The 25404-nt window shown below is 31.4% G+C and overlaps 4 protein-coding genes across 22 annotated transcripts in view; 3 read left to right on the forward strand and 1 right to left on the reverse strand.

Moving 5' to 3' along the window:
- LOC111701952 (phosphatidylinositol 4-phosphate 5-kinase type-1 alpha) overlaps nucleotides 1-25404 on the reverse strand; it is a 125099-nt gene that overhangs the window by 58008 nt on the left and 41687 nt on the right. The window lies entirely within an intron of this gene.
- Nucleotides 35-6125, forward strand: LOC111701957 (uncharacterized). Its single transcript, XM_023473462.1, has 10 exons — nucleotides 35-222; nucleotides 1355-1701; nucleotides 2067-2127; nucleotides 3233-3329; nucleotides 3535-3589; nucleotides 3827-3898; nucleotides 4516-4567; nucleotides 5042-5115; nucleotides 5473-5522; nucleotides 5746-6125. Exons 1-10 carry the CDS (start codon nucleotides 50-52, stop codon nucleotides 5941-5943), a joined length of 1179 nt encoding a protein of 392 aa, XP_023329230.1. The 5' UTR covers nucleotides 35-49; the 3' UTR covers nucleotides 5944-6125.
- On the forward strand, nucleotides 6181-16917 carry LOC111701955 (cell cycle checkpoint control protein RAD9A). 6 transcript variants are annotated; one of them, XM_023473455.1, is made up of 15 exons: nucleotides 6181-6317; nucleotides 6987-7076; nucleotides 8202-8295; nucleotides 9496-9537; nucleotides 10378-10473; nucleotides 10746-10816; nucleotides 11271-11316; nucleotides 11728-11812; nucleotides 12433-12545; nucleotides 13194-13266; nucleotides 13944-14045; nucleotides 14323-14441; nucleotides 15017-15168; nucleotides 15850-16141; nucleotides 16726-16917. In XM_023473455.1, the coding sequence occupies exons 1-14, from the start codon at nucleotides 6184-6186 to the stop codon at nucleotides 15899-15901; spliced, it is 1269 nt and encodes a 422-aa protein (XP_023329223.1). In that variant the 5' UTR covers nucleotides 6181-6183; the 3' UTR covers nucleotides 15902-16141; nucleotides 16726-16917. The 6 variants fall into 6 exon arrangements, with proteins under 6 accessions (XP_023329223.1, XP_023329224.1, XP_023329226.1 ...); XM_023473456.1 differs by having other exon boundaries at nucleotides 15850-16130; XM_023473458.1 differs by having other exon boundaries at nucleotides 15850-16130; nucleotides 16762-16917.
- LOC111701958 (exosome complex component RRP40) lies at nucleotides 16906-25360 on the forward strand. Its single transcript, XM_023473463.1, has 8 exons — nucleotides 16906-16997; nucleotides 17446-17558; nucleotides 18290-18355; nucleotides 21580-21687; nucleotides 22780-22905; nucleotides 23799-23839; nucleotides 24349-24435; nucleotides 25214-25360. The coding sequence occupies exons 1-8, from the start codon at nucleotides 16923-16925 to the stop codon at nucleotides 25300-25302; spliced, it is 705 nt and encodes a 234-aa protein (XP_023329231.1). The 5' UTR covers nucleotides 16906-16922; the 3' UTR covers nucleotides 25303-25360.

Here is a 25404-nt window from a genome sequence, read left to right on the forward strand (position 1 = left end):
AATTAGGTGTACGCAATATTTATGTACACTGAACATTTCAGATATTAGCATGTACCCCTTTCCCAGATTGTACAGCAGCCTGTCCAGGCTGGTCACGTGTACACCGCGTGACATTTTGTACAGAGTGTCTCATCAACAAATATTGCAAAGAGAACACAGGGTGTCCAGTAAACTTTACTGCTCTGGTGGCAGCAAAGATGAGGAACTTAAATCTATTCTTAGGAATAAATATTATAAAGTTTTTAAAAAGTTTAAGTACGATTCCAAATGTGAAAAAAGTTCTTTAAGTTCCCCAACTTTTAAGGCCAAAACATGTAATTAAACTAAAATTGTGCATACGTCTGATGATTATAGTTACTCCAATAAGCATTGTCATATCAAGAATTAATAATATTTTCATTCAAAATTGGGTTCTCTACAAATCGACTTCCACATTTTGCTTTAGAAACAGTGGAGAAATTTGTCAGTAATAAGTACTTTTCAAGCTAGATAAACGACTATATCTTCTACTGAATATGTTTATAAGGTATCTTTGTGATGCGGGCTTACTCACTTTAATTAAAAGGTCGCTTTAAGTTAATATTCAAAACGGCTGAAAACTGTATATTACCTTTTTTAATCAATTCTGAAACCAAGATAATAGTTCCCAATATGTCGTATTTTCAAGATAATAGTTCCCAATATGTCGTATTTTCAAGATTCCTCCTTTGGGCTGTTGCCTCAGGGTTACACTCAGGAATCTTGAAAACACAAAATATAGTGTCCATAGAGAATAGAATATACATATATATATTAGAGAGGAATTAAATGAATCTCTCGGTATGAATTTTTTCAGTCCCTTTCAGCCTGAAAGGGAGTTCAAAGTGTACAAATCATGTAAATGTTCACAAATTATGTGCAGTAGAGTACATTAATACAGTATGTTCCCTAGACTATCCATTTCAATTTCGAATTTTTTAAACTGTTAAATAAACTTTATAATGAATTAGGTGAATAAAAAACATCATTTGATTTATAGTTATAACGGAAAATCATCGTTTGTAAAGTGGAAGGCATAGAGTCTATGTGAAATGATCATTGGTCAATTATGAAACCAGCCTATTTCATAATTTGGTTTTCTTTTAATATTAATTTTAGATTTTCTCTAAAATGATATTCCAGGGCCCCAAAAGGTTATATAGCATAAATATGTGAAGTACACCTGCAGTATGGAAACAGTACAACAAAATGGCCGTTTTACACTTTTTTCGAGTAAATTCCCCTCTAATATATATACTATGATTGTTTCCTATCTGTTATTTTAATTAATCTATGATTGTTCCATTTGTTACTTTCATAATATTTATTTTTTTAGAGAGATTAATAAAGATTTCGGAGAAAAGGGAATAGTAACAGAAGTTAAAGAAATATTAAAAGAAAGTAGAATCAAAAGTGATAATAATAAAGAAACTGATTCAAGCTTAACTGATAAAAATATTGTTCAAACTGCATTATTTGATAAAGAAAACCTTTCCGAGAATAGTTCTAGTGATAATTCGGGTCAAACTTTATCTTCTATTACACAAGAAGACAAGAGAAACCTACAGGGCCTAGTTTCTAGTGGACAAGAACAAGAACAAGAGGGGAGTTTAAAAAAGAAGGATTTACAAGATCTATTAACTGAACTATACGGGGAGGATACTGCCGAGGGATCAAGTGTAGGTTAGTTTCCACGTAGTTTCAGTAATCCTTCACTTGGAAGATACTGCTCTGAGAGATCAAGTGTAGGTTAGTTTCCACGTAGTTTCAGTAATCTTTCACTCGGAAGATACTGCTGAGGGATTAAGTGTAGGTAAGTTTCCACGCAGTAAGTAACCCAAGTAAGTAAGAAAGATTAGAATTGATTGATTGATTGATATATTGATAAAGGATATTATTCAAAATTCATAGACTAATATATACATATTGCTTGATTGATTATTTGAAATGATTTATTGATTTATTACTTTAAATGATTAATTGATTTATTACTTAAAATGATTAATTGGTTGATAATTTAAAATGATACATTGATTGATTTTGATTAGATGGATACAGTGAATACCGGGACGAGGATGCCCGTGTAATCTATGATGTCGACGAAGAAAGGTTAAACTTTTCTTACGCATAATTCATTTTAGTTTATCACAATTTCAATGTGAAAAAAATGATAATTAACTTTATCTTGTTTGCAAAACCCAACCCTACTTTTTCACAAGAATTATGAAAATTAATTCAAAACGTATTTCGCCAAAATCATTTGCACTATCCTGTTTTTCGCTTTAAAAACAATTGCAGATCTAATCAAATCAGAATTCAAAATTGGTCTTTAGGGGCTAAGCCCCAGTCTCTTGAAAATGAAAACTATGATTTCTAGTGGGAATTCAGCCTTCCCTTTGACAAAATACTGTATACTCCCCTAAACCCCAAATCAAAATAGTGGATACCAACTAGAAAAAAGATGGCTCACGTTTTTCTCACCTTTATTTATTTATTCGATTTATTGATGCTTGACTTTGCCCTCTTCTACTGAATATTAATGCTTTGATCTCAATAACTACTAAAGCTTTTATTTTAATGAATAATAATGCTTGACCTCTGACCTCAATAATTCTACCCCTACTGAATAAGATTGCCTCATTTCTGACCTTGTTGTTGTTGTTGTAGCCATTGAACCATAGTAGCGAAAATGGACATGGAAATAAGTTTTTTGTTTTGTTTTGGCCGCTAACTGAATGTTGTGAGATTTGCCCACCAGAGAAGTTTAAAATAAAACTACTGTCTCATGGACCCGCATACTTCATCGAACCTGCTCAATTGGGAGGTTTGCATTGTATGTCATTCAACGTAATGACCTCCGACAACGAATGTAGTTTAATACCATCGGTCGGAATGCTGGGAGCAAGCAAGATGCAATCTTAGTTGCAATCTTGGAACAAGGGTTTGAACCCCCGAGGCCGAATTTAAAGAAATTGAGCCGCAGTTTGATTTCAAACTGCGACTCAAATTTTGTTGTTTCCACATAAATTTGTATTATATTTTTCAAGATTTAAGCCGGCGTTCAATTGAAACCGGTTTTTAGGGGATTTGAGACGCGGCTTAAATTCATTAAATTCGGACACCGGCCTCTGTACCGTAACTAGTGACGCAACTCACTAAGCCTGACCTCGCATAATTCCACCTAATATTAAAACTTATCCTCTGCTATGACTAGGACCCTGCTACGCGAGGCCTATGAGTCTGGTAAAGACCTTGTGTTGGATAAAGACCGGAAACAGAAAACTAAATATAAATATGATCAAATATCAAAGGTAAATAAATAAGAGTACACAATACAATTCTCTTTTTTAACACTCCCCCATCCGCCAATCTTCGTTTATTTTATAGGTTTTACTTTTGATTTATTTATGAGATAAAAAGAACCAACGTAAATATAAGAAACTGAGAATTAAAATTGGATTTTTTTTATCGTTTTAAGAAATTACTAAAATCTATTTTTAATTCTGATTGTTTTAGTCACGTGGAGAAAGAGGAGTTTTTGATCTTGAAGATTTAGTTACAGTTATTAAAGGTAAATTCAACATTATTATTTTTATTATTGATACAAATCAACCTCAAGTCAAGTAAACAAAATTGTTTTCCGACATACGGTAGATTGAGTGATATGTTTCGTTGAATGCACTTAATCCGTAATTTTACGTTTTTTGGTGGCGGGGGAAGGGGGGGGGGGCACCAAATGAAAAGGGAGAGCAATAGTCATATTATGTTATTAATTAATAACCTATATATATGATTATGTTGGATTCAGGAGAAAAGGTGTCTGATGTAGCTTGTATTCGTATTCCCTCGGAGAAACAATATGCAGATTATCTAGTTATAGGTATATATCGAGATACACTGTTTTACCAGTCAATATTAATTAAATAAATCGTTTTTAAGATATTTTTTAAAAACTTTGTTGAGATTTACAATTCCAGGCGCTTTGCGTACCCCATTTTTGTAATAACTGTAGTCAACAATGTAAGGTTTAGAATATTTTTTTTGCTTCTTATTGTGGATGTTAAAAGTTTTTTAAATATCTAAATAATTTTAAGTCAAAATTGCCACGAAAAATGTATTTAGGTTTTACTTTTTGACGTTAATTGGAAACAAGCAGACAAGCCAAACATGTAGAAAGATTTTATGTGAATTTCATTATCTAATAATTGCTTTTAAGCCTTTTCCACTGAAATCTTCTATGTTCTCCCCCTCTGAAACATATGTCAAGACCTATATAATTAACATAAGAATTTTTATTATTATTATTATTATTATAATTATTATTAAAGGACAACCCATCATTCAATGAAATAGGGGTCGGCGCTCCTAGCCGCCGAAACGTATCCATGGGCTGACCGAACCGTGTCACCCTAGGGAGAAGACTAATACTATTGAAATTTTTAAATTCGTGAATAATCCCTCTTAAATCATAATTTTGTATACTCTGAATATTTTCAGGAACAGGAAGGAACCCTCGCCATTTGTTTATTGCAAGTCAACTTATCAAAAAGTAAGTTAAAGTGTTCGGCATGTGAAATTCAAGCAAAAATATCTGCGTCATTACGGAGATAAAGATACTGCTGTGAGAATCGTAGATAGAACGGCAGTTTTGTCAATTTGTTTTTCAAATCGATTGTGGCAGGTTTTGTCATCCTAGCTTCATGGTTAATTAGCAAGTAAATTTTAAATCTTCGTGTATCAGAAAATTGTGTGCCATAGAAAAATACATCTGAACGCAACCTCAATTATGATTATGTCTATTATAAAGATTTTAAAGTTGGTTTATGTAAAATATGGAAAATGGTTAACTTTTAAGTCCCTGATCGATCTTTTTTTAATTCTTCCACTAAAAAAAAACATTAAATAAGTATCAACAACTTGTATTCTAAAAAGAAGATTAATTTATGAATTTATGATTTCATCAAAAATTGATTAATTACGCATTTAAATTTGAAAACACAATTACTAGACTTCCGTACTTAAGGCTATATAAGATGAAGTGTTCCCCTAAAGACACGATGGCTGTTATGGACGGAGTAGAGGATAAAGGAGCTTCAGGTAAACTTAAAGTGTATTCAGGAATTTGTCTAGGGAGGGGGTCAACATTTTTTTTCTTCCCAAGGGTAGGCCCGGAAACCCCTGGAAACTGCTTTGTCCAGCGGGGGTCTGAGTGTATTTGTGTGTTATTGCGATAAAGAATGCCTGAAATATTGTGACCGACTTGAGTTTGAAGTAATGCAACGCCTCGACTCTTGTGTTAACTTTCTAACCTACTTATAGCTAATTGTAGCCCGTGATCTTAAGATTTTAGAACTTAGGGACTGTAAGCGTAATTGCAAGTCACCCTCCTCAAGGATTCTGTCGGTTTTTTTAATCGAAAAGTATGATTTAAAAAATAAATGAGTTTTGTTTTAGGTTGGATAGCTATGGATCTAGGCAATATTATTGTTCATCTATTCACTCCGGTAAGTTTTTCAAGATCTTAAGTAAGTTTCTAGATCTTAGGTAAGTTTTTCTGGAACTGTCTTCCACCCCCCCACACATGTTAAGATATCATTTCAATGTTGATAAAAACTGTTTTTTATTTTATTTTTGGAAGATAAGAATAAAAAAAATATGATGATATTTTTTTTTAAACCTAGAGACTCATTTTGAATTGTGAAAAATAAAAAACTTTTATAATTCTAGGAGTCCAGAGAGAAGTATGACCTGGAAACCCTGTGGACAGTTGGATCCAGGTTCGACACTCTCACCATCCAGAGCAACCTGACGGACTCCCTCAGCCAGCTTATGTCCTCTCACCTAGAGGAATTCGAACCTGTAGAACAGGACCAGGAGAATCAAGAACCCTCGCCGAAAAAACAGATCAATTTCAAACAGAGATGAAAATTTCATGAACAAAAAAAAACAGTTTATTGCAATTGACGTAAAACTGTAATTTTCTGATACTTACATCTTTGATAACTGATGAGGTATACCTTTGATGTTTATTACTTTGTTCAAATAGTCAAGGTTTGAAATATTAAAGGATTTCACCATCAAGTTGCACAAATATAGGGATTATCAAATTAAAGTCTATAGCAAACAATCAGTTTCTTTGTAAAAATATTTTATTTTCAGATAAAAATGAGATATATTATTCCTAAATCCAACATAAAAGTGTTCCACAAGGCTATTCAAGCTCTGGGGAAGGTTGGAGAAGAATTATATTTTGAACCCGGGCCTGATACACTTTTCATTAAAGCACTTAATTCTGGAAAGTAAGTATTTAAAGTCGAATGTTCAGGGTTACCCACAAAGGATGAGACTGTAAAGACGACCTGAAACTCATATTATATGAATATTGACTTTCCCTATTTTAGTATATGTATTTTGCCTTTCATACAATCTTTTGATGGCTTATTTAATTATTTCGCATACATAAAAAAGTTGCAAATATAAGGAAATAGACAGTATACATTCTGAACATTAAGTCTCCGAAGGCGAAGTCTCGTCCTTTGTGGATGATAGATGTTAACAAAAGAGATTTTTGGGATGTTTCTGTTTTTAAAATTTATTTTATCTTTTGGATTTATTTTTATTTCGCGGATGTTCCTGTTTTTAAAGTCAAATTTTCAAAGTTAAAAAATTAAACTTTTCATGACACTTATGGATTCTGACCATAAAGAAACCTTCCCTGGGGTCATTTGAGGTTTCTAAAATTTTAGCCCGTCCTTTACGCCGCTTTGGCGTTTTTGGATTCAAACAACCCAATATAATGGACAAATTTGTATATATAAATATATGAACATTGAATATTGAACAAGTTATAAATATGCATAAATGTCTGCTAATAGCTAGAAAAAATATAAGTTCTTATTCCATCCATTAAAGCTTACAAAAAAATATACAGAAAAAAATGGATTTATAGATAACAATTTTTATTTTAGATCCGGGTTCTTCATATTCTCCTTCCACTCTAGTTTCTTTAGTTCTATTGAAGGACAAATTAATGGAGAAAGCAGAACAGAACCATTTAGGTAATCTATCGATATAATAAAGCTTTTATTTATATACAATATATTCACTATATAGCTGGCCAATCGGCCTGACCTAATTAGCTAAACATTTAACCTACAAATGAGTTTACTGTTTGAAAGCCCAGGGGCAACGCCGGTCACTTCAAGCTAAAATCATATTTCAATATAAGGGGCGGATAAACGGCTTGAGTAACTATGACTTCAAGCTAAAATCATATTTCAATACAAGGGTCGGATAAATGGCTTGAGTAACTATGACTTCAAGCAAAATCATATTTCAATACAAGGGGCGGATAAACGGCTTGAGTAACTATGACTTCAAACGCGAGTAAACTGAGGGATTAACTATTAATAATAATATAAACCTGGCAACGCCGGGTTCTCCAAATGGTACAGGGTGTCCCACATCATATTGGATCGTGTTAAAAAGAACCAATTATAAAAAAATGTAAATTATTAATATATAAATTTGCATGTAGAAAATAGTAGGTTTTTCGATTATTATGTTTGTATTTTGGCGTGAAAGCTTGGAGATAATCTTGTATGAAATGGGACGCTTTGAACAAAAAAAACGGCGGTGAATAATTCTCTACAAATCATTTCATCACACCAGACTTTATAACATATTAGCAATACTTGATCCTGAGAAATGAAGGCAATATTATGCACTGCGCCTTGAAAGCTATCGTGGGGTTCTTTGTTGTTCTAGAGCTGTAAACTGTAGAATTGGGGAAATCGAGATCAATGCTTGATTTTCTCTTTTTGTAAATATACACCATTATGAAAAACCAGAACAACCAATCAGAGAAGCCGGAATATTTGAAATTTTGCGCGCCAATTAATGAGTGAACTTTCATCTGTCCAATACTGGAAGGGAGAGAAATAGAGCGGAACAAGCATAAAATTTAAAGTGTCCACATTGGATAATCAGATTTAGCGATCAGGATTAAAGGTATCCAATTCTAAAGATTTCAGCTCAGATCTATTATTATTATTATGAATGATGCAATGAACACGTGAAACGAATTATCCGTAACAAAATTCAAATTTTATTAGCCTTTTTTTTTGGGGGGGGGGGTAGGGGTTATTTGCTGGATTGTTTATTAATATAGATTAATTGTTAAGGTGTAAAGTTCAATTGAAAAGTTTACTGCTCGCCTTCAATTCTGTGTTTGTAACTGAGAAAAGTGTGAATGCGGGGTTATTAGAGTTTAATCAGGTTATTTTCTCTTCAGCACTTTTTCCAGAAAACTTTTTATATATTTTCTTTGTTGTGACAATTTCCACTTTCACTAATTTTTTTTTTTTTTGATAAGTTCTTTTTCTCTTATTTTATGATATTTTGATAATTTCTTCTTTTTCTCTTATTTTTTGATATTTTGATAATTTCCTCATTTTCTTTTATTTTTGATATTTTGATAATTTCTTCTTTTTCTCTTATTTTTTGATATTTTGATAATTTCTTCTTTTTTTCTTATTTTTTGATATTTTGATAATTTCTTTTTTTTCTCTTATATCTATATTTTGACAATTTCAACTTTTTCTCTTATTTCTATATTTTGAGAATTTCCTCTTTTTCTCTTATTTCTATATTTTGACAATTTCATCTCTTTCTCTTATTTCTATATTTCGACAATTTCTTCTTTATCTCTTTTATATATTTTTTGACAATTTATTTTTTTTCTCTTATTTCTATATTTTGACAATTTCATCTTTTTCTCTTATTTCTATATTTTGACAATTTCAACTCTTTCTCTTATTTTTATATTTCGACAATTTCTTCTTTTTCTCTTATTTCTATATTTTGAAAATTTCCTCATTTTCTCTTATTTTTATATTTTGACAATTTCATCTCTTTTTCTCTTATTTCTATATTTTGACAATTTCATCTCTCTCTCTTATTTCTATATTTCGACAATTTCTTCTTGTTCTCTTTTTGTTTTATTTTTCCTCTTTTTCTCTTATTTCTATATTTTGACAGTTTCCTCTTTTTCTCTTATTTCTATACTTAGACAATATCTTCTTTTTTCTAATCGCTATATTTTTATTATTTCCTTTTTTTTCATGATTAAAGAAAGAATTTTAATAAATTACTGAATCTTATTTTATATAAAATTGCCAATGGCAGAGTAATTTTTTGTAAAAAGAATCAAGTAAGTTAAAAATGTTCGTTTCCTCTCCATTATAGCATCTTTTCTTTGTGATAAAGCCGATACTATAAATAAACAATATTTATTATAATTTCATAGTCACATACAATGGTAACAATGACTCAAAAGGTATTTTTTGACGTACTTTTTTGCCTAAAATAATACTAAAAACAAAGTTGCAATTGATTTTTTTACGTTGATATCATTCCAAATCTTTCGTTAATAGGTTTTTTCTTGTTATTTAATTTTTCATAATTTTTTTATTTTAGGATAATTATAAACTGTTGATAGAACGTCATTGTCGTTACGAGGAAAATATTTCTTTTCTGATAATTAATAATAATATATATAATAATAATACATAGATTATCCTTACAAAATAATCTAATTTTTGTAATATCTTACTAATATGAACTATCCAACGTCAGTTTTTATTAAGATTTATAGAATACTTATTTGTAAAGAGAAGTTAATTTAAAATTTTTAATTGAAAATTTATTTTTTTGGGTTTGTTCCTAGGACACCTAATGTTAAATATTTGCTAATATTAATATCCTTTTTTTGGGGGGGGGGGAGGGGGAAGTATATTTTGATGAAAAGCGTAAAAAATAAATTTTCAAATATTTGAGATAACGATTACTGGGCAATCGGGGCAAGGAAAGAAAGAAAATATTACGGATAATTAATTTACCAACAACCATTTCGAAATATTGAATTTCCTGGGAACTTTTGTATTGTAAATATCGAGATCAATGCTTGATCTCGATATTTTGTTTATCTGCAGAATAATTTAATCTTTATATTATATTAGCAGTGTAAAATCAATAAATTAAGCATTGATCCTTAAGTTAAAAGGGCCCACAGTGGATATTAAGATCAAGCAATCGAGATTAAGAGTAATGAGTAGATGCGGAGTTATTTTAAAAAATGTTAGTTCACGGTCAATAAGTAAGTTTATAATTTACGGAAATGATTAGGTTTGGTCAGGTTGAATCTAGATATGAATTATCAACTTTGGAGTAGGGTTCACTCAAGTTCATAATTTACGGAAATGATTAGGTTTGCTCAGGTTGAAGCTAGATATGTATTATCAACTATGGAGTAGGGTTCACTCAAGTTTATAATTTAAAGAAATGATTAGGTTTGGTCAGGTTGAAGCTAGATATGTATTACCAACTATGGAGCAGGATTCACTAAAGTTTGAGTTTGCTCAAAGGGGGAAAAGCTCCTGGTGCATACAATCTAAGGTAAGGGGGAGAAAATTTCTGTATCCAATCTAAGGTACTAGATATATTGGCCGTAGGATTCAGATTTTAAAGAAATAATCTGCCAAAGAAAAGGGGGGGAGGAGTTTCTAAATTAAGGGGGTTGACATTTTTTGGGGGGAAACCCCAGCCAAATCTGGGTTTTCAAGCTAGTTTAATATGACCTATACACAGATTCACAATAACATATAGGTTCATGCCTTAAATCTAAAGCTGTCATGTACAAATGTACATTTACACAGTGTACTTTACAGGTTTTGTCAGATGTAGTAAGAGCCTTCTTGTCCTCTCAAGACGAGGCTACAATGACGGTTACAGAAGAGAGGTATTACAAATTCAACCAATCTATATAATTTGCTTGTCTGTTATGATGTTTGTTTGTTTGTATCCACAAAACGTCAAAACGGCTGAACCGAGCGTGCCCAAATTTTGTTTGGACTTCACATGTTCCCAGGGGAGGTTTATAGATGATAAAAATTTCAAAAATTTTCCTCCAACAAAATTCTATTTGCATTAAATTTTGAAAATCTACGTGTTTTTTTTATAAAATCCGCAAACTTTTATTTGTTTTTGCTTTACAATGTGTAAAAAGCGAAAATGTTCACAATTGAATAGATAATATTTTATTTTATTTGAATTACTAAGATTTTTTAAGTATTAAGAAGACTGCTCGCAAAATTTTGCTTTCGAAATTACAATGTACACTATATACAGCGTACTTTTAACTGTACGGAAAAATGAATAAGTAATTAAGTTGAATTGATTTTAACTTGTTTTAGGTTTCATATGAAGAACTATGTAGATACGTATGAGGATAAGGAACAGGTATCCAAACTTTTGAAAAATAAAGTTTTTATAATTAAAGGGACTGTACGCGTAATATTCAAGGGGACCCTCCATGCAAAGATGGCAATGCTCCCCGATTCAGAACGGTTCTCTTGAAATCCTTATCTTTTTAACAGTTTAGAAGATATGGTCGTTTTTCTAGGCTTAATTAAAAGTGATAAATTCTGATTATTCCTATATGTTTTTCTGCAGTGGAAATTCGCAAGTAACTTTTGTAGAGAAACCAGGAGAAATAGCATTTTTTTTTAATTGTTAACATTAATACCTAATTTATTCTTGATCAGACTTAGTTGTTAAGGTACCGTTGTGAATCGTGTATTGCCATCTTCGCATTGAGTCTCTTTAATATGGAATTTAACTATTGGTGAAAGTACATATTTACATTTTCAGACGCATACTGACTTCAGTATGTTCCCACGAGAGTTCGAAGAGTACAATGTACTTGAAGAAGCAGCGCTTACATTCAGTCTTAGAGGAATATAATATTCGTACACGTCGGTACAAGTTTATAGAAGTGTCGTGTTTTCTTTGAACGACCACAATCTTAAACTATGTAATTTAAGATATTAATATAATTATTTTGTGATTTTGATACCTTCCCAAAGTGATAACAGTTTTCCCAAGAATATTTTATAATGATTATACTAATAGTAATACTAGGGCCGTCTCAAATATGCCACTTTCCAAAGGAACAAAATCCCAATTTGGCCATCCCTAATTACCAAAGAACTGGCTCTTGTTTCTATCCGAAGCACACCACACAGAATATGTCGAAATTTACTTAATTTTGATCTTTTATTTATCTTTTTCTCATTGACTGAAGAAATCTTTCCTCTCCCGGCTTAAATTGACATTATGGAAAAATGGCATTTGGGAAATTTTCAAATTTTGCAAATGGGAAGCCGCTTTGAGTTACAAGGCGTGATTTGATTAGGTTTTTTTTAAATACTCATTGAAAACTAGCTAACAGTTGAATTTTTCACATTTATTTCATTAATTTTTTCAAAATTAAATTCGGGTCCGAGTAAGTGTATAAATCCACCAATGTTTATGAATGTGGAAGTTGGTTAGTAAAGAATATTTGTATTTGTATAGATCTGCGTAGTATCATAGGGTTTGCTGAAGCTACAGCTCTACCGGTCAAAGCTACCTTTAGCCAGGGCGGTCATCCTATCACCTTCTCGGTCAGGCAGGATCCGGTCCTAGAGGTCAGATATTTATCTATATTATACTAGCATGGGAACCCAGTCCTTGGTCGTAAATTACGAGTTTAGCTATTTATCCCTTTAAAGTGGACCCACTCACCTTAGAATATCAAAACCAAACTAAGAACATTCGCGTGGGTTCTAAGTTCCTTAATCAAAATTTGAGGCAAATCGGTCCAGGTGTTCCTGAGATACATTTGGACAAGCAAAAACAGACAACCAGAGATTACAACTTTATATATATAAAATAACATTCATTAATATTTGGCGTTTGTAAAATTGTTAGAGATGATAAAATGTTTGTTCAGTTTAGTATTTGAATTCCTTATATTTAGTGAATCTTTAAATCAAGCATTGATCTCCATCTCATGTTGACCTACGGATTAATTTAAGTCCTTTTTAATATCCCATGGTGGTTTTACCCTGCAGAGATAACTAACATTTATCATTAAATTTAAAAATGCCCATATTGGAAATAAAATTTTAGTCCAATTGAACATTTTTAATTTCTATTGACTTTAGTGCACATGTACGTTAGTTCAATCGGACATTAGTGCAAACGATATAGCATCCTTTCCCTCAAAGTTTGGATGGTTATTATCATTATCATTATTTTTACTATAATATTATTATTTTTATTATTTTTATTAGGTTTCCTACGCTCTTTCTACGCTGCCAGATAATGATGAGTTAAAATCTATTCAAACTACACGACAAACTCAAGGTATATTCTTTAAAATTAAAATATTCAAACTATACGACAAACTCAATACGACAAACTCAAGGTATATTCTTTAAAATTAAAATATTCAAACTACACGACAAACTCAAGGTATATTCTTTAAAATTAAAATATTCAAACTACACGACAAACTCAAGGTATATTCTTTAAAATTAAAATATTCAAACTACACGACAAACTCAAGGTATATTCTTTAAAATTAAAATATTCAAACTATACGACAAACTCAAGGTATATTCTTTAAAATTAAAATATTCAAACTACACGACAAACTCAAGGTATATTCTTTAAAATTAAAATATTCAAACTAACGACAAACTCAAGGTATATTCTTTAAAATTAAAATATTCAAACTATACGACAAACTCAAGGTATATTCTTTAAAATTAAAATAACCTTTTTTAATTTTAATGAATTTTAGCACACTTTCTAGTTTCCGTTACTTTTACTTTAAATATTAAATATTTTTTTTCAAGATTGCAACACTGAATTATAAAACTAGACTGAAATATCATATTAACCCTACTACGGGACAATGGTTGCTCTTTTTTTGATTTATTAAAGATCGCCTCCTTGTTCCGATTCTGTTAGGTTTTCTCCTTCAGTGTTGTATTTTTGGCATCAAAAAGGAAGTTGTGAGTTTGAAGACATTTTTTCAGGTTCGCAGGCTAAGCGTAGATCTAATGTAGAGCAGAATACTTCATTCATTGGAGGACGTCAGCAGAGACATTCTACACAGAGGGATAATGTACAATCTACAGGTAAATATATTCTACACAGATGGATGATGTGCTTTCTACGGGTAAATATATTCTACACAGAGAGATAATGTACTTTCTACAGGTAAATATATTCTACACAGAAGGATAATGCACTTTGTACAGGTAAATAAAGATGATAATGACAAAAAACTTTACCCCAATTGGATGATGTTAAAAAGAACTTCACAACCTATTTCAATGGTTATAAAACCCACTTGGATCAATGTCTACAAAAACAACAACGACAACGACGACAATGATAACACTCTTTTTTCAGTTTGCCCCACGCCGCCATTAATGACACCTATTCCTATGAACGGCCACAACGATACAACAGAGCGGGTTCAGTTCTCAGAGAGTTTTCATGAACTTAGATCTGAGGTATTCACTGTAAAGGTATAAACCAACATAAGGTTAAAACTTGGGAGGGAGGGAAGGATTTTTCAATTGTTGTAAATATAGTTTTTGTTTAAACTAGTGGTTGGTAAAATTATCACTTTATAAAAAACTTTTTAAAATTTTCATTGAATTTTATTTCTATAATTTAACATAAAAAATCAAGAATATTCTTTATAAATTTTGGCGCAATTTAAAGATAGATTTCATAAGATTATTTTTACCTTTTTTAATCCTCAGAATGTCCGATGTTCGTGCTCGCTGGACTTTTTACTAATCTGGCTTAAACTTAAAAAAGAACTTTTAAACGCCAGTGCTTCTAACCTTGAGAAAAAAAGAACTTTCCTCACCTTCTATACCCTTAATTCTTTGCAACCTGATGTCGAAAACCTTTTATATTTATGAGGATCGAATACCAATAGTTTACGTCACCCAAGTTGCATAGATTTGGGATTATTAATATCAGAATTTAAGACGAGTATTGACTTCCTTTAGACCTCCATCCCGTAATTAATAATACTTAAAAACAAAACCATAAAATTCCAATAAACTGTTCAACCCCTGATATTCTCTAGGATTGTGGGGACGGAGTTGAAGTCTCCAAGTCTCCTGGAGCACCTGAAGATCTTGTCCCCCAGTCTCCTGTTGTTCCTCGAGACCAAGGACTGAAGAGGAAGGAGAGGAAGGTGCTCAGGAAATGTTTCGAAGCTACCTGCTACCCAGCTAAGTAAGTTGTTATCCTTTGTTTTATCAAAAAAAATATTATTGTTACTTTATAAATATCCTAGATTCTTACTCTTGAGATTGATAGATAGATAAATTTGCCATTTAATTCTAGAAACAAATCTAAAGAAATACCAAATTCAATTCTAGGAATGTTGTACAATCTTACAATGCGTAGGAACAAAGTTTAATAATCCTGAGCATAATAATAAACTATTCTAGATTCTACTTTTAAAGAAAAAGAAGGTATGCCCGATTCACAACAATACCCTTTCATTCGATATTTGAACAATGATTGGAAAGATATTTTCGTTTTTTTTTCAAGCTTTAAAGTGTTTTATTCTGAAAATATCCACCATTGTTTCTGTGGCATAACCTCAACACCATTTGGTTTTTACTACCATCAACTCATTTATACTGACATTTACACATTTTGAGCTGGTAACTTTTACTTTGACTGACATTTACACCTTTGAGCTGGAAACTTTTAATTTGACTGACATTTACACATTTTGAGCTGGTAACTATTAATTTGATTGACATTCACACATTTGAGCTGGTAACTTTTAATTTGACTGACTTAGAGAAATGGGAACCGAATAAAATACTTTTATCATGAGAATTCATAAGTTTCCAGCGATGGTTTTCAATTGGATTTGTAACTAATGCAATATTTTTATATTAGAACGAATGTGGAAAGAAAGATTTTAGCAGAAGAGTCAGATTCTGATTCTTGATACACTGGTTCTACATTCAGCAGTCTACACTCTACAATCTACAATCTACACCAGGGCTTTGATAATCTGAAGTTCTGAAGAGAAAGTTTTGATCTTTTGATTTTGTAAACAACCAAAATTTACCCCGTAAATTAAACAATAGTTTGTGATATTCTAATCATCTCAGTATTTCATGTCAAACTAGTTGAGATGCATAAACTTCAATTCAATTCTGGTATTTAAATGCAGGGTGGCCAACTTGTAAGATTTTTAAAACTTATTCTCAACAAACTTGTAACGGGAAAGTTTCTCCTAATTTCTTGATACGGTTCACCTAGAAGTTCAATAGTTTACCATTTAAAATTTTTTTTCTTCCCAATTTAACAATAACAACTGACGAATTGGTGGTTGTGGTGGGGGGGGGGGGGGTACATGAGGTTTCTAACAAAATTTATTCGTTAAACAAATTCTCAGAAAGGCTAAATCATTTTAATCTAAAGGTCAACAAGTACAAATTATAGAAACCGGTGGAAATATCAATAAGTATAAATTATAAAAACCTGTGGAAAGTTCAAAAAGTACAAATTATAGAAACCAGTGGAAAGGTTAAAAAGTAAATTCCTTAATCCCTTATCTTAACCCTGTCCCGGCCCCGGCCCTGTTTACTGCTAGATCCAGCTTTGTCCTTCCTCTCAATCACATGGAATTGTTCTATGCATTGTCTTATAGGCTTATACATTGAGTTATATTGTTATCATATGTATAGGACTGTAGGTAATGGATTCAAGGGATTGTAGGGTTTCCGTCAATAAATATGATTACTAAGCGGTTTTTTCTTCTTCAAGCTTGTTGGCCATCCTGAATCCTGATGCTAAATAAAGAGTAAAAAGTCTTAAAAAACATATACCGGTACCTTAAGATTTAAACCGCTGTGATAAAGAATCTTTGTTGATAAAATTAGTTGTATTAATTGTCAAATCTGTGAAACTATTATAAAACGATCTCATGTATATTGTATATTTATATACATACCTAGATAAACATGTTGGATCGGATTGATCAAGTTGTTCTTCCTGGAGACGATATCAGGGATATTACGGAGAAGGATACAAACCAGGTATATTTAAAGGTTATCCTGGGTCCTGGATTGAGAAGGGAGGAGGAGAAGGTTCTTGTTATAAAACCTGGATTATATATTTAAAGGTTATCCTGGGTCCTGGATTGAGAAAGGAGGGGAAGAAGGTTCTTGTTATAAAACCTGGATTATATATTTGAAGGTTATTCTGGTTCCTGGATTGAGAAGGGAGGGGGAGAAGGTTCTTGTTATAAAACCTGGATTATATATTTAAAGGTTATCCTGGGTCCTGGATTGAGAAGGTAGGGGGAGAAGGTTCTTGTCATAAAACCTGGATTAAATATTTGAAGGTTTCCTGGATTGAGAAGGGAGGGGGAGAAGGTTCTTGTTATAAAACCTGGATTATATATTTAAAGGTTATCCTGGGTCCTGGATTGAGAAGGTAGGGGGAGAAGGTTCTTGTCATAAAACCTGGATTAAATATTTGAAGGTTATTCTGGGTCCTGGATTGAGAAGGGAGGGGGAGAAGGTTCTTGTTATAAAACCTGGATTACTAAAAAGAAAGGACCCGGGAGTATATTGGATTGACTCCCACCAGAAAAGGTAAAAATTAGTTTTTAATAACGTGACCAATTAACATTGACGTATATCGTTATTATAGGAATTTTACAGAAACATTTTCTCTCTAATTTTGATGCGTATCTCTGTGAGCAGACATATAGATTCGGGATAGGGGGGGGGGGGTGCACATGTTTTAATATTGTTATTGTCTCTTTTGTTAAAGATTAAATGTTAAAACCTAATTAATTTGTATTGTACAGATTACACCGTAAGAAAATTAATCTGCACTAATTTGTCAATTAATCTTTGTGTTGTTTAATTAATTACACTATTAAACATTTTTTAATAAAAAGCAAAATCTAATATAAAGATGTTCCTCTAAAATTGTCATATTTGTAATGTACTTCGCGGCCATCTTTAAAAATTCAAATTTTAATTCATGCTGAATCTATCAGCATTTTCTCTTTCAAAATTTACGAAAATCAAAAATTCTGGATGCACAAAGTTTTAAAACTTTGTGCATCCAGAAACTTTGTGGGGTCCCACAAAATATTTGGGCCGGATCGGTTCAGCCGTTTTGACGTTTCTTGGATACAAACAAACAAACAGACAAGCAAAGTATATTTTTGATGTATTTGATTATTAGAAGTAAAAGGTCAAAAATATTTTTTTTTTTTTAATTGTCAAGAAGAATCTAGTGATCGGGAACTATTTTGAAGTAATTATTAAAATTATTAATAAGTTATATTTTATAATAGTAATTTATATTTTAGATATGTTGCAAATCGAGCTGATAATGTACTAGGCGTTGTTTTGAGTAAGGCTGGAGACACATTTAGGTAAGAGTTTGAAACCTTTATATTAACCCTGTACCTTAAATAGGTGGTCGGGGACAAGACAACAATGAATTATTGTCGTGTTTGTTTTTCTTATGCTCAGTGCTTAGAATCCATTTAATTTTTATGCGGATCCGGATCCTGGATCCGCACTGGAAACAAAATTGATTTGCATATATAAACTTTTTGACACTTTTTTACTTCTACGGAGGGGAGGGGGCTGATTCCCTAGAGCCATCCCCCCCCCACACTCCTTTATGATCCTGATCTGATTCTGTTTGATCTGTCATAGTTTTCAATTCGCTAGGTGGGGAAATTTCTCCCCCCCCCCCCCTGATCTTATTCTGTTTAATATCTAATGGGATACAAAAAAAAACTTGTTCTGCTTTATATCAGTTTGATAATTAATTATTCATCAAGTTGAATGAACTGTTGACTGAACATCAATTAAGAACTAAAAACTCTCAACAAAAAGTTAGATTACGCTGTCTAAATAAAAAATTATTTTGTTTCCATTTCCATATTTGTTAAACCATTTTGACTGAGATCACTTCCCTGAGATCCCAAGAAGGACAAGTTACATACACCAACCGGTTCATTGGTAGCCAACGTCTGTGTTACCTACCCTGGGACACATTTCCTGGATAAAGAGAAATACCAGGGTTACACGTGAACGGGTTTTAGGAGAATGTGTCCCATTACTACGACGGCGGTCGAGGGATTCCACGTTGGGGATCTTGCCTATTACTTATTTATTATCATTACTTATTCATTTATTTAATTAGTAAGAATTTAAAAAAAAAATCGGAATTTAAAAAAATGTAGCCTAAGAACTTTATTATATAAATTAAAACATTATTGATCATTAAACCCCAAATGAGGAAGATTCTTTTGTTTATATATCTTGATAATACAAACATTTTTTCAATTTTTCATTACTTGTCTTCACTGCATAACTCCACAAGTTACTTATAGCGATAACCCAAATTAAAATAATCAATTTACATAAAAGAAAGATTTTAAAACAATTTTGATTTTAAAAAATTAAATTAATTTTCATCACATTTTTTTCTATCATTTTACAATTTACATTTAATATCAAGATATGTTTTGCCCTGATAATGATTTTACTGGTACCACTGTGGATCGAGCTTGCTAAATCGAGGATCCCTGGCAAACTACGCCAGCTGTCCCTTTAAGCAACACGTTTTTTGCAGAAAACAATCTGATAAATGTAATAAATGCATCAATTTAATCCCAGTTGGAAAACATCACATTTGTCAATGTTTTAAGGCAAGGAATGATTAATCATATTAAACGCATACTCTTCCACGAAATTAAAATTATACTGAGAGGGATTACTAGATTTGGAATTGCTTTTTAACAGAGAAAATTGATGATTTTTAATGTAATATGACTAAAAAGCTCTAAAAGTGTTTTGAAAAAAAGTTGATTTTTCTTAATATTATTTTTTTTTTAACAAATTTGAAATTTTTTATTTTTTTGTATTAAAAAATTACAATAATTAGCAATATTAAGCAACTAACACTTAAATCAGTACGTAATTCTATTTATTTATGTATTATTATAAAAGGAGCAACTTTTTAAGATTTCATTGTTGTAGAATCGTCAAAAATGCCGTTTACATACGTTTACTGCACAATCTATTCAGAAGTAGGGTTTCTAGCGAAAAGGAAAAAAAATTCGCGAAAAAATAAGGCAAAAATTGAACGTATGTATTTTGAATGGACAGACAGAAAATTAAAAAGATAGCTATTGAAATCAAATTCTCTTCATCAAACCTTTATTAAAGTAAAGGGAAATTATTTATATGACATAATATAACTTCAAATATTGAGCTATCAGAGCAGAGAATTCCACAAGTTCTTTTGAGCAATTAATGGTTGCAGCTATATAACTCATTGTTTTCACAAAAATATTTTTGCGAAATTTCGCAAAAAAAAATTTTTTGCGAAATTTCGCGAAACGTTTCCTTTGCTGGAAACCCTATTCAGACGTAAGATTTTTGTTGTTGTAAATCTTGGGATCAAGCATTGATCTCCATAATATGTAAATTTACGGAATAAGTTAATTCCTAGCTCCTAACTTTAATAGAGGGATCAAGCATTGATCCTCAATCCTAATGGTGTCCACATTGGATATCGAGATCAAGCATTCAAGATTAACTATATCCACACAAAAGTTTCCATGTCAGTTCAGTTAACGCTAAACTGATAAACTTGAATTTGTTTAGAATTGTTGAGTGTTAACTACATCTAACCCACATTTGTGTAAAATAAGTGAAGTTATTAAGTTTATTCATTTTATTTTAAAATTTCAACTGAACCCCTGTTGAAAACTGAACTTATTAAATATTTCTTATATAAACACGTTATGTTTGTTTGGCTTCAGTTGAAATTTAAAAATATCTTTTTATATAATTTTTTAATTATTATTCTTTTTAATTCTTCATCTTTTTGTAATTTCTACTTATAACTTTTGTTATTTTTTATTTATATATCTATTTATTCGGAACATGTGGAAAATATTTATTTATACATCAGTTTTAGTAGTTACAGCCCAGTAGTCACAAGACTTTTTTGTTATGTAGACAAAATCTGTGTCAGGGGAGGGGGGGGGGGGGTTGTACTACTTAAACATTACATTTCTACTTCGTGAATTAAAAAATATCAAAAATATGTTTAAAAGGTTATATTTAAACAATACACATGCTGACTTAGTTTGAATTAAAAAAGGTTTGTACTTAATTGTTTTCTAGTTTTAATAGCTTTTTATTTAACGTATATTGATAATGAAAAAAGTATTTATATTGTAACCGACGAGGGCTGAATAGTGAATATTAATAATAAATAACAGCGTTATTTTTTTTCTAGAATAGGTGGGTTAAAATTCCGCTATGTTATGCTTGTTAAACTCGGAATGAGATGACATTTGGGACGTAACATTGAGCTATACATATTTTTACTATATATTAGTACATTTAAAAACTTAATGATATGTTTATGATAAGTATGTTTTTTTAACGTTTTCATTAATTAGTATTGTGGAGAGTGTAATATTATCCTGGGCGTTATTTAATTTATTTTAATTTAATTCCCGGAGACCTTCTTTGTGGTCATGTGTATTGTGTAGTCCCATCCAAAATTTGGGTCCAATTGACGTTTATTGGATGCGATCAAAATTATTTTTGATATAAAATATTTTAGGGTCGACATTGGAACAAGTGAGCCCGCCTCTCTTTCATATCTAGCATTTGAGGGAGCTACGAAGAAAAACCGTCCAAATGTAAACACAGGAGACATTGTTTATGCAAAGTAAGGTTTTATTTTTTTTCATTAAAAAAATATATATTTATATTTTTAACTTAAAAATTTTTTATTAAGGTAATAAATGTATTAAGTGAAAGTCTTTGTTTTTGTATTGCATGAATTGCATTTACTTTGAATCAACGAATAAAAAATAGTAAATATATTTTCCAATTTTTGTTTTAATTATGAAGGATAATATCAGTTCTTTGCGTTTGAGTACTCATTCACATGTTTTTTGTGGAAATAACATTAATTAACTTTTAAGAAACACTGGTTGGGTTTGTTTTTTTTAGAAATTGTATTACAAATATATCGTCAAATTTATTCAAAAAATATATGAAGTATAATATCGTTTCAAAGTTCTTGATAACAAAAAAAAAAGTGTAGACAGTCGAATTTATTGAAAAACATATATGAAGAATAATATCGTTTCTGAAGAGTTGCAAGTTCTTTTATATTTACTTTGCTTGGGTGTCTGGGTGTTTGTTTGTATCTAATAAACGTTAAAACGGTTGAACCGATCCGGCCAAACTTTTGTGTGGGACACCACAAGACCCCAGGGAAGGTTTATTAAGGATCAAAATTTCAAAAATTAACCACAAACAAAATTTGATTGTCAATAAATTTTGTAAATCCACGTTATTTTTTTTATAAAATCTGCGAGCTTTTTTTTGTTTTACAATGTATTCAAAGAGAAAATGTTCACAATTAAGAAAGAAAATGGGCGCGAAGCGTCTTGAAAGTCTAGTATAAACAAAAAACACGTGTTTTTCTGGAGAAAAACATTAACTAACTTTTAAGAGGCACACAGGGGGGAGGGCTTTGTCTCTTGTAAATTATATTACAAAATAGGCAATCTAATTTATTTTAAAAATATATGAAGTATAACATCATTTTAAAGTGTTTTGAGTTCTTATTCTCAAGAAACGCGTGTTTTTTTGGGGGGAAATCATCTAACTTACTTTTAAGTAACACAGGCGCGCATTTTTTTCTTAGAAATAAAGTTATCAAGTTATGCTGCAACTTAAAAAATCTTCCTTATTCACTTATGAACCTTTTACCTATACCCCTATCCAAAAGTTTAGAATATTCCCAAAGGTTGCTGGTGGCGAGTAGGGATATGGAGGCAGAGCTGGTGTGCGTGGACAGCTATGGGAAGAAGGCGGGGCTAGGAGTTCTGACAGGAGGCGGATATATGTTTAATGTACCCCTACATACAGTCAGGTAGGATATATGTTTAATGTACCCCTACATACAGTCAGGTAGGATATATGTTTAATGTAACCCTACATACAGTCAGGTAGGATATATGTTTAATGTACCCCTACATACAGTCAGGTAGGATATATGTTTAATGTACCCCTGCATAAGGTAGGATATATGTTTAATGTACCCCTACATACAGTCAGGTAGGATATCCCTTCAATATTCCTTAAAGCAATGTAAGCATAATTTTAAAGGATACTTTAAATGCAAACATGACAATGCCTGAATTTCAAGGGTACCCTTAAAACTTAAAACTGATGAAAAATGTAGACGATACCGTCGTTTTTAGGACTCAAAAAGTGTTCACTTCTGTGAGTTGCTCCATTGCTTCTTATAAACAAGAAATGCGCAAGTCACTTATGCAGAGTAACCGCAAATGAAAATAAACAGTGTAAAAGATTCATAATTTTATCAGACAAAGGTTTCTAGGGTTCCGTGGTAAATCGGGCATTGTCATCTTTGCATGGAGGGTCATTAGAAATTACGCTTACAGTCCCTTTAGTTTCTTCCATATTATAAAATTAGAATGGTTACAGTGAGAACCAATAAACGCTGGAATAGGAAGGCGACGTTTAGATTCAAGTCATGACATTAAATGAACATGAGACTGCACAGCAATTTTGAAGTGCAAACTGACCCATTAACCTTATAAGTGGGTCAATAAGTTACTAGTAAAACTGTTTGCTTTGTAACAACATCAATTGCACATCAAATTTGTTTTAATGTCGTCTTCCTATTCTACAGTTTTCTGCCTCTCAATGTAGATTTTAAAACTATTAAACAGATGTTCAAAAAAGTTTTTATATTTTAAAAATTTTAAATAGTTCAACAATTTATTTTATTTTCTTTAGAAAAATGCTTAGTCCGGATTCCGTGCTGTTATCAACACTCGGTGAGCTAATTTAATTATTTAACACGAGACATTATGTTTATTTAAATAAAATAAAATATTGAGCAGTGGGTACAAACGGTTTCTATAAATTCGAAATATATTGATTTTAAATATATATTACAGATATTGTTTTATTGCTTATAAAATGTACGTTTTCTTGCGCATCACAATCATGGGCAATTTTGAATAATAGAGCAAATTATCGGTAATTCTTAATCTTAATTTTCACTAATTGATTTCTAATAGTTATATAATCCTGTAAATATGGATAGAACATCAATTTATTGTAAGTAAAGGTATATACTAGTATACATATTGTATTTATGAGTTAATAAAAATATGCTTTTAGGGCATTTCAATCCCCCTTTCCTGTAAATAATTTTAGAGTTTTAACTGTTTCTTGACTTGACGGATTTTTCTATTCGATTTGACATTTTTCCAGTAATTTTATTTTTATTTTGATGGGGACCCTGGGGTTGTTTACATAATTTTACATATTGTTGTTGTAGGTAAAAGTATTCAGTTTGAAGTTGCTGTTGGGATGAACGGACGGGTATGGGTTAGAGCTAGAACTGTTAAAGAAACAATATGTTTAGGAATTTATTTCAGTTGTCTTGACTAAATACAGGGTTACTCACAAAGGATGAGACTTTCTACACAGTTTACAGAATTTATAATGTCTGTTTCCTTTTACTTAGGCTGTCTGTTTCCTTATATTTATGCTGTCTGTTTCCTTATATTTATGCTGTCTGTTTCCTTACATTTATGCTGTCTGTTTCCTTATATTTATGCTGTCTGTTTTTTTCTTATATTTATGCTGTATTTATGCTGTCTGTTTCCTTATATTTATGCTGTCTGTTTCCTTATATTTATGCTGTCTGTTTCCTTATATTTATGCTGTCTGTTTCCTTATATTTATGCTGTCTGTTTCCTTACATTTATGCTGTCTGTTTCCTTATATTTATGCTGTCTGCTTCCTTGTGTTTATGCTGTCTGTTTCCTTATATTTATGCTGTCTGTTTCCTTATATTTATGCTGTCTGTTTTCTTATATATACGATTCCCTGCAAATGTTTTTTTTTTTGCCTTATCACTGAATAAGTCATAAAAAGATTATAATCAAGGCAGAAGACTTAGCATATCCTCGGAATCGTTATTTTTAAAGAGATTCAGCTCGTTTTCACAGTATCATTCTTTGTGGGTGACTCTGTATCCCCTTTCTTTTTTCGTGGATAAAAAAACGGCCGTGTTTAGTCCTTTTCTTGACGGTACAGTAACCAGAATTGTGAATCGTCATTGTCACATTCGAATTAATTTCTCATTAAAATTAGTTTTTCAGCCCCGTAGATGAATGACTGAAATTAATGTTGTTTAGCGAATGCAATTGATTGCTCTGAGTTCATGAATAACTCCGAGATTGAAGCTATGTGCAGCAAACTTACAGATGTGCTTTCAAACTTTTAGAAAAATTGACTTGTTTTTCTTAATTTTTGGTTTGAATGTATTAAAGGCTGTGATTTTTTTTCAGATAAAAAATGGTGATTGAGCAAGGTTGAAGACAGAATT

The sequence above is a fragment of the Eurytemora carolleeae genome, unplaced genomic scaffold (assembly GCF_000591075.1).
Source record: "Eurytemora carolleeae unplaced genomic scaffold, Eaff_2.0 scaffold289, whole genome shotgun sequence".
Taxonomy (NCBI): Eukaryota; Metazoa; Arthropoda; class Copepoda; order Calanoida; family Temoridae; genus Eurytemora; species Eurytemora carolleeae.

What these genes read in the sequence shown, in the direction of transcription:
- LOC111701957 (XM_023473462.1), top strand. Translation starts at nt 50, where the DNA reads ATGTACCCCTTTCCCAGATTGTACAGCAGCCTGTCCAGGCTGGTCACG. An exon ending in TGCCGAGGGATCAAGTGTAG is followed by an intron (nt 1,702 to 2,066) that starts GTTAGTTTCCAC and finishes GATTTTGATTAG; the next exon opens with ATGGATACAGTGAATACCGG. An exon ending in TATGATGTCGACGAAGAAAG is followed by an intron (nt 2,128 to 3,232) that starts GTTAAACTTTTC and finishes TGCTATGACTAG; the next exon opens with GACCCTGCTACGCGAGGCCT.
- LOC111701955 (XM_023473455.1), top strand. Translation starts at nt 6,184, where the DNA reads ATGAGATATATTATTCCTAAATCCAACATAAAAGTGTTCCACAAGGCT. An exon ending in CTGAGGTATTCACTGTAAAG is followed by an intron (nt 14,442 to 15,016) that starts GTATAAACCAAC and finishes GATATTCTCTAG; the next exon opens with GATTGTGGGGACGGAGTTGA. An exon ending in GCTACCTGCTACCCAGCTAA is followed by an intron (nt 15,169 to 15,849) that starts GTAAGTTGTTAT and finishes TTTTTATATTAG; the next exon opens with AACGAATGTGGAAAGAAAGA.
- LOC111701958 (XM_023473463.1), top strand. Translation starts at nt 16,923, where the DNA reads ATGTTGGATCGGATTGATCAAGTTGTTCTTCCTGGAGACGATATCAGG. An exon ending in CGGAGAAGGATACAAACCAG is followed by an intron (nt 16,998 to 17,445) that starts GTATATTTAAAG and finishes AAATATTTGAAG; the next exon opens with GTTATTCTGGGTCCTGGATT. An exon ending in GGAGACATTGTTTATGCAAA is followed by an intron (nt 21,688 to 22,779) that starts GTAAGGTTTTAT and finishes ATATTCCCAAAG; the next exon opens with GTTGCTGGTGGCGAGTAGGG.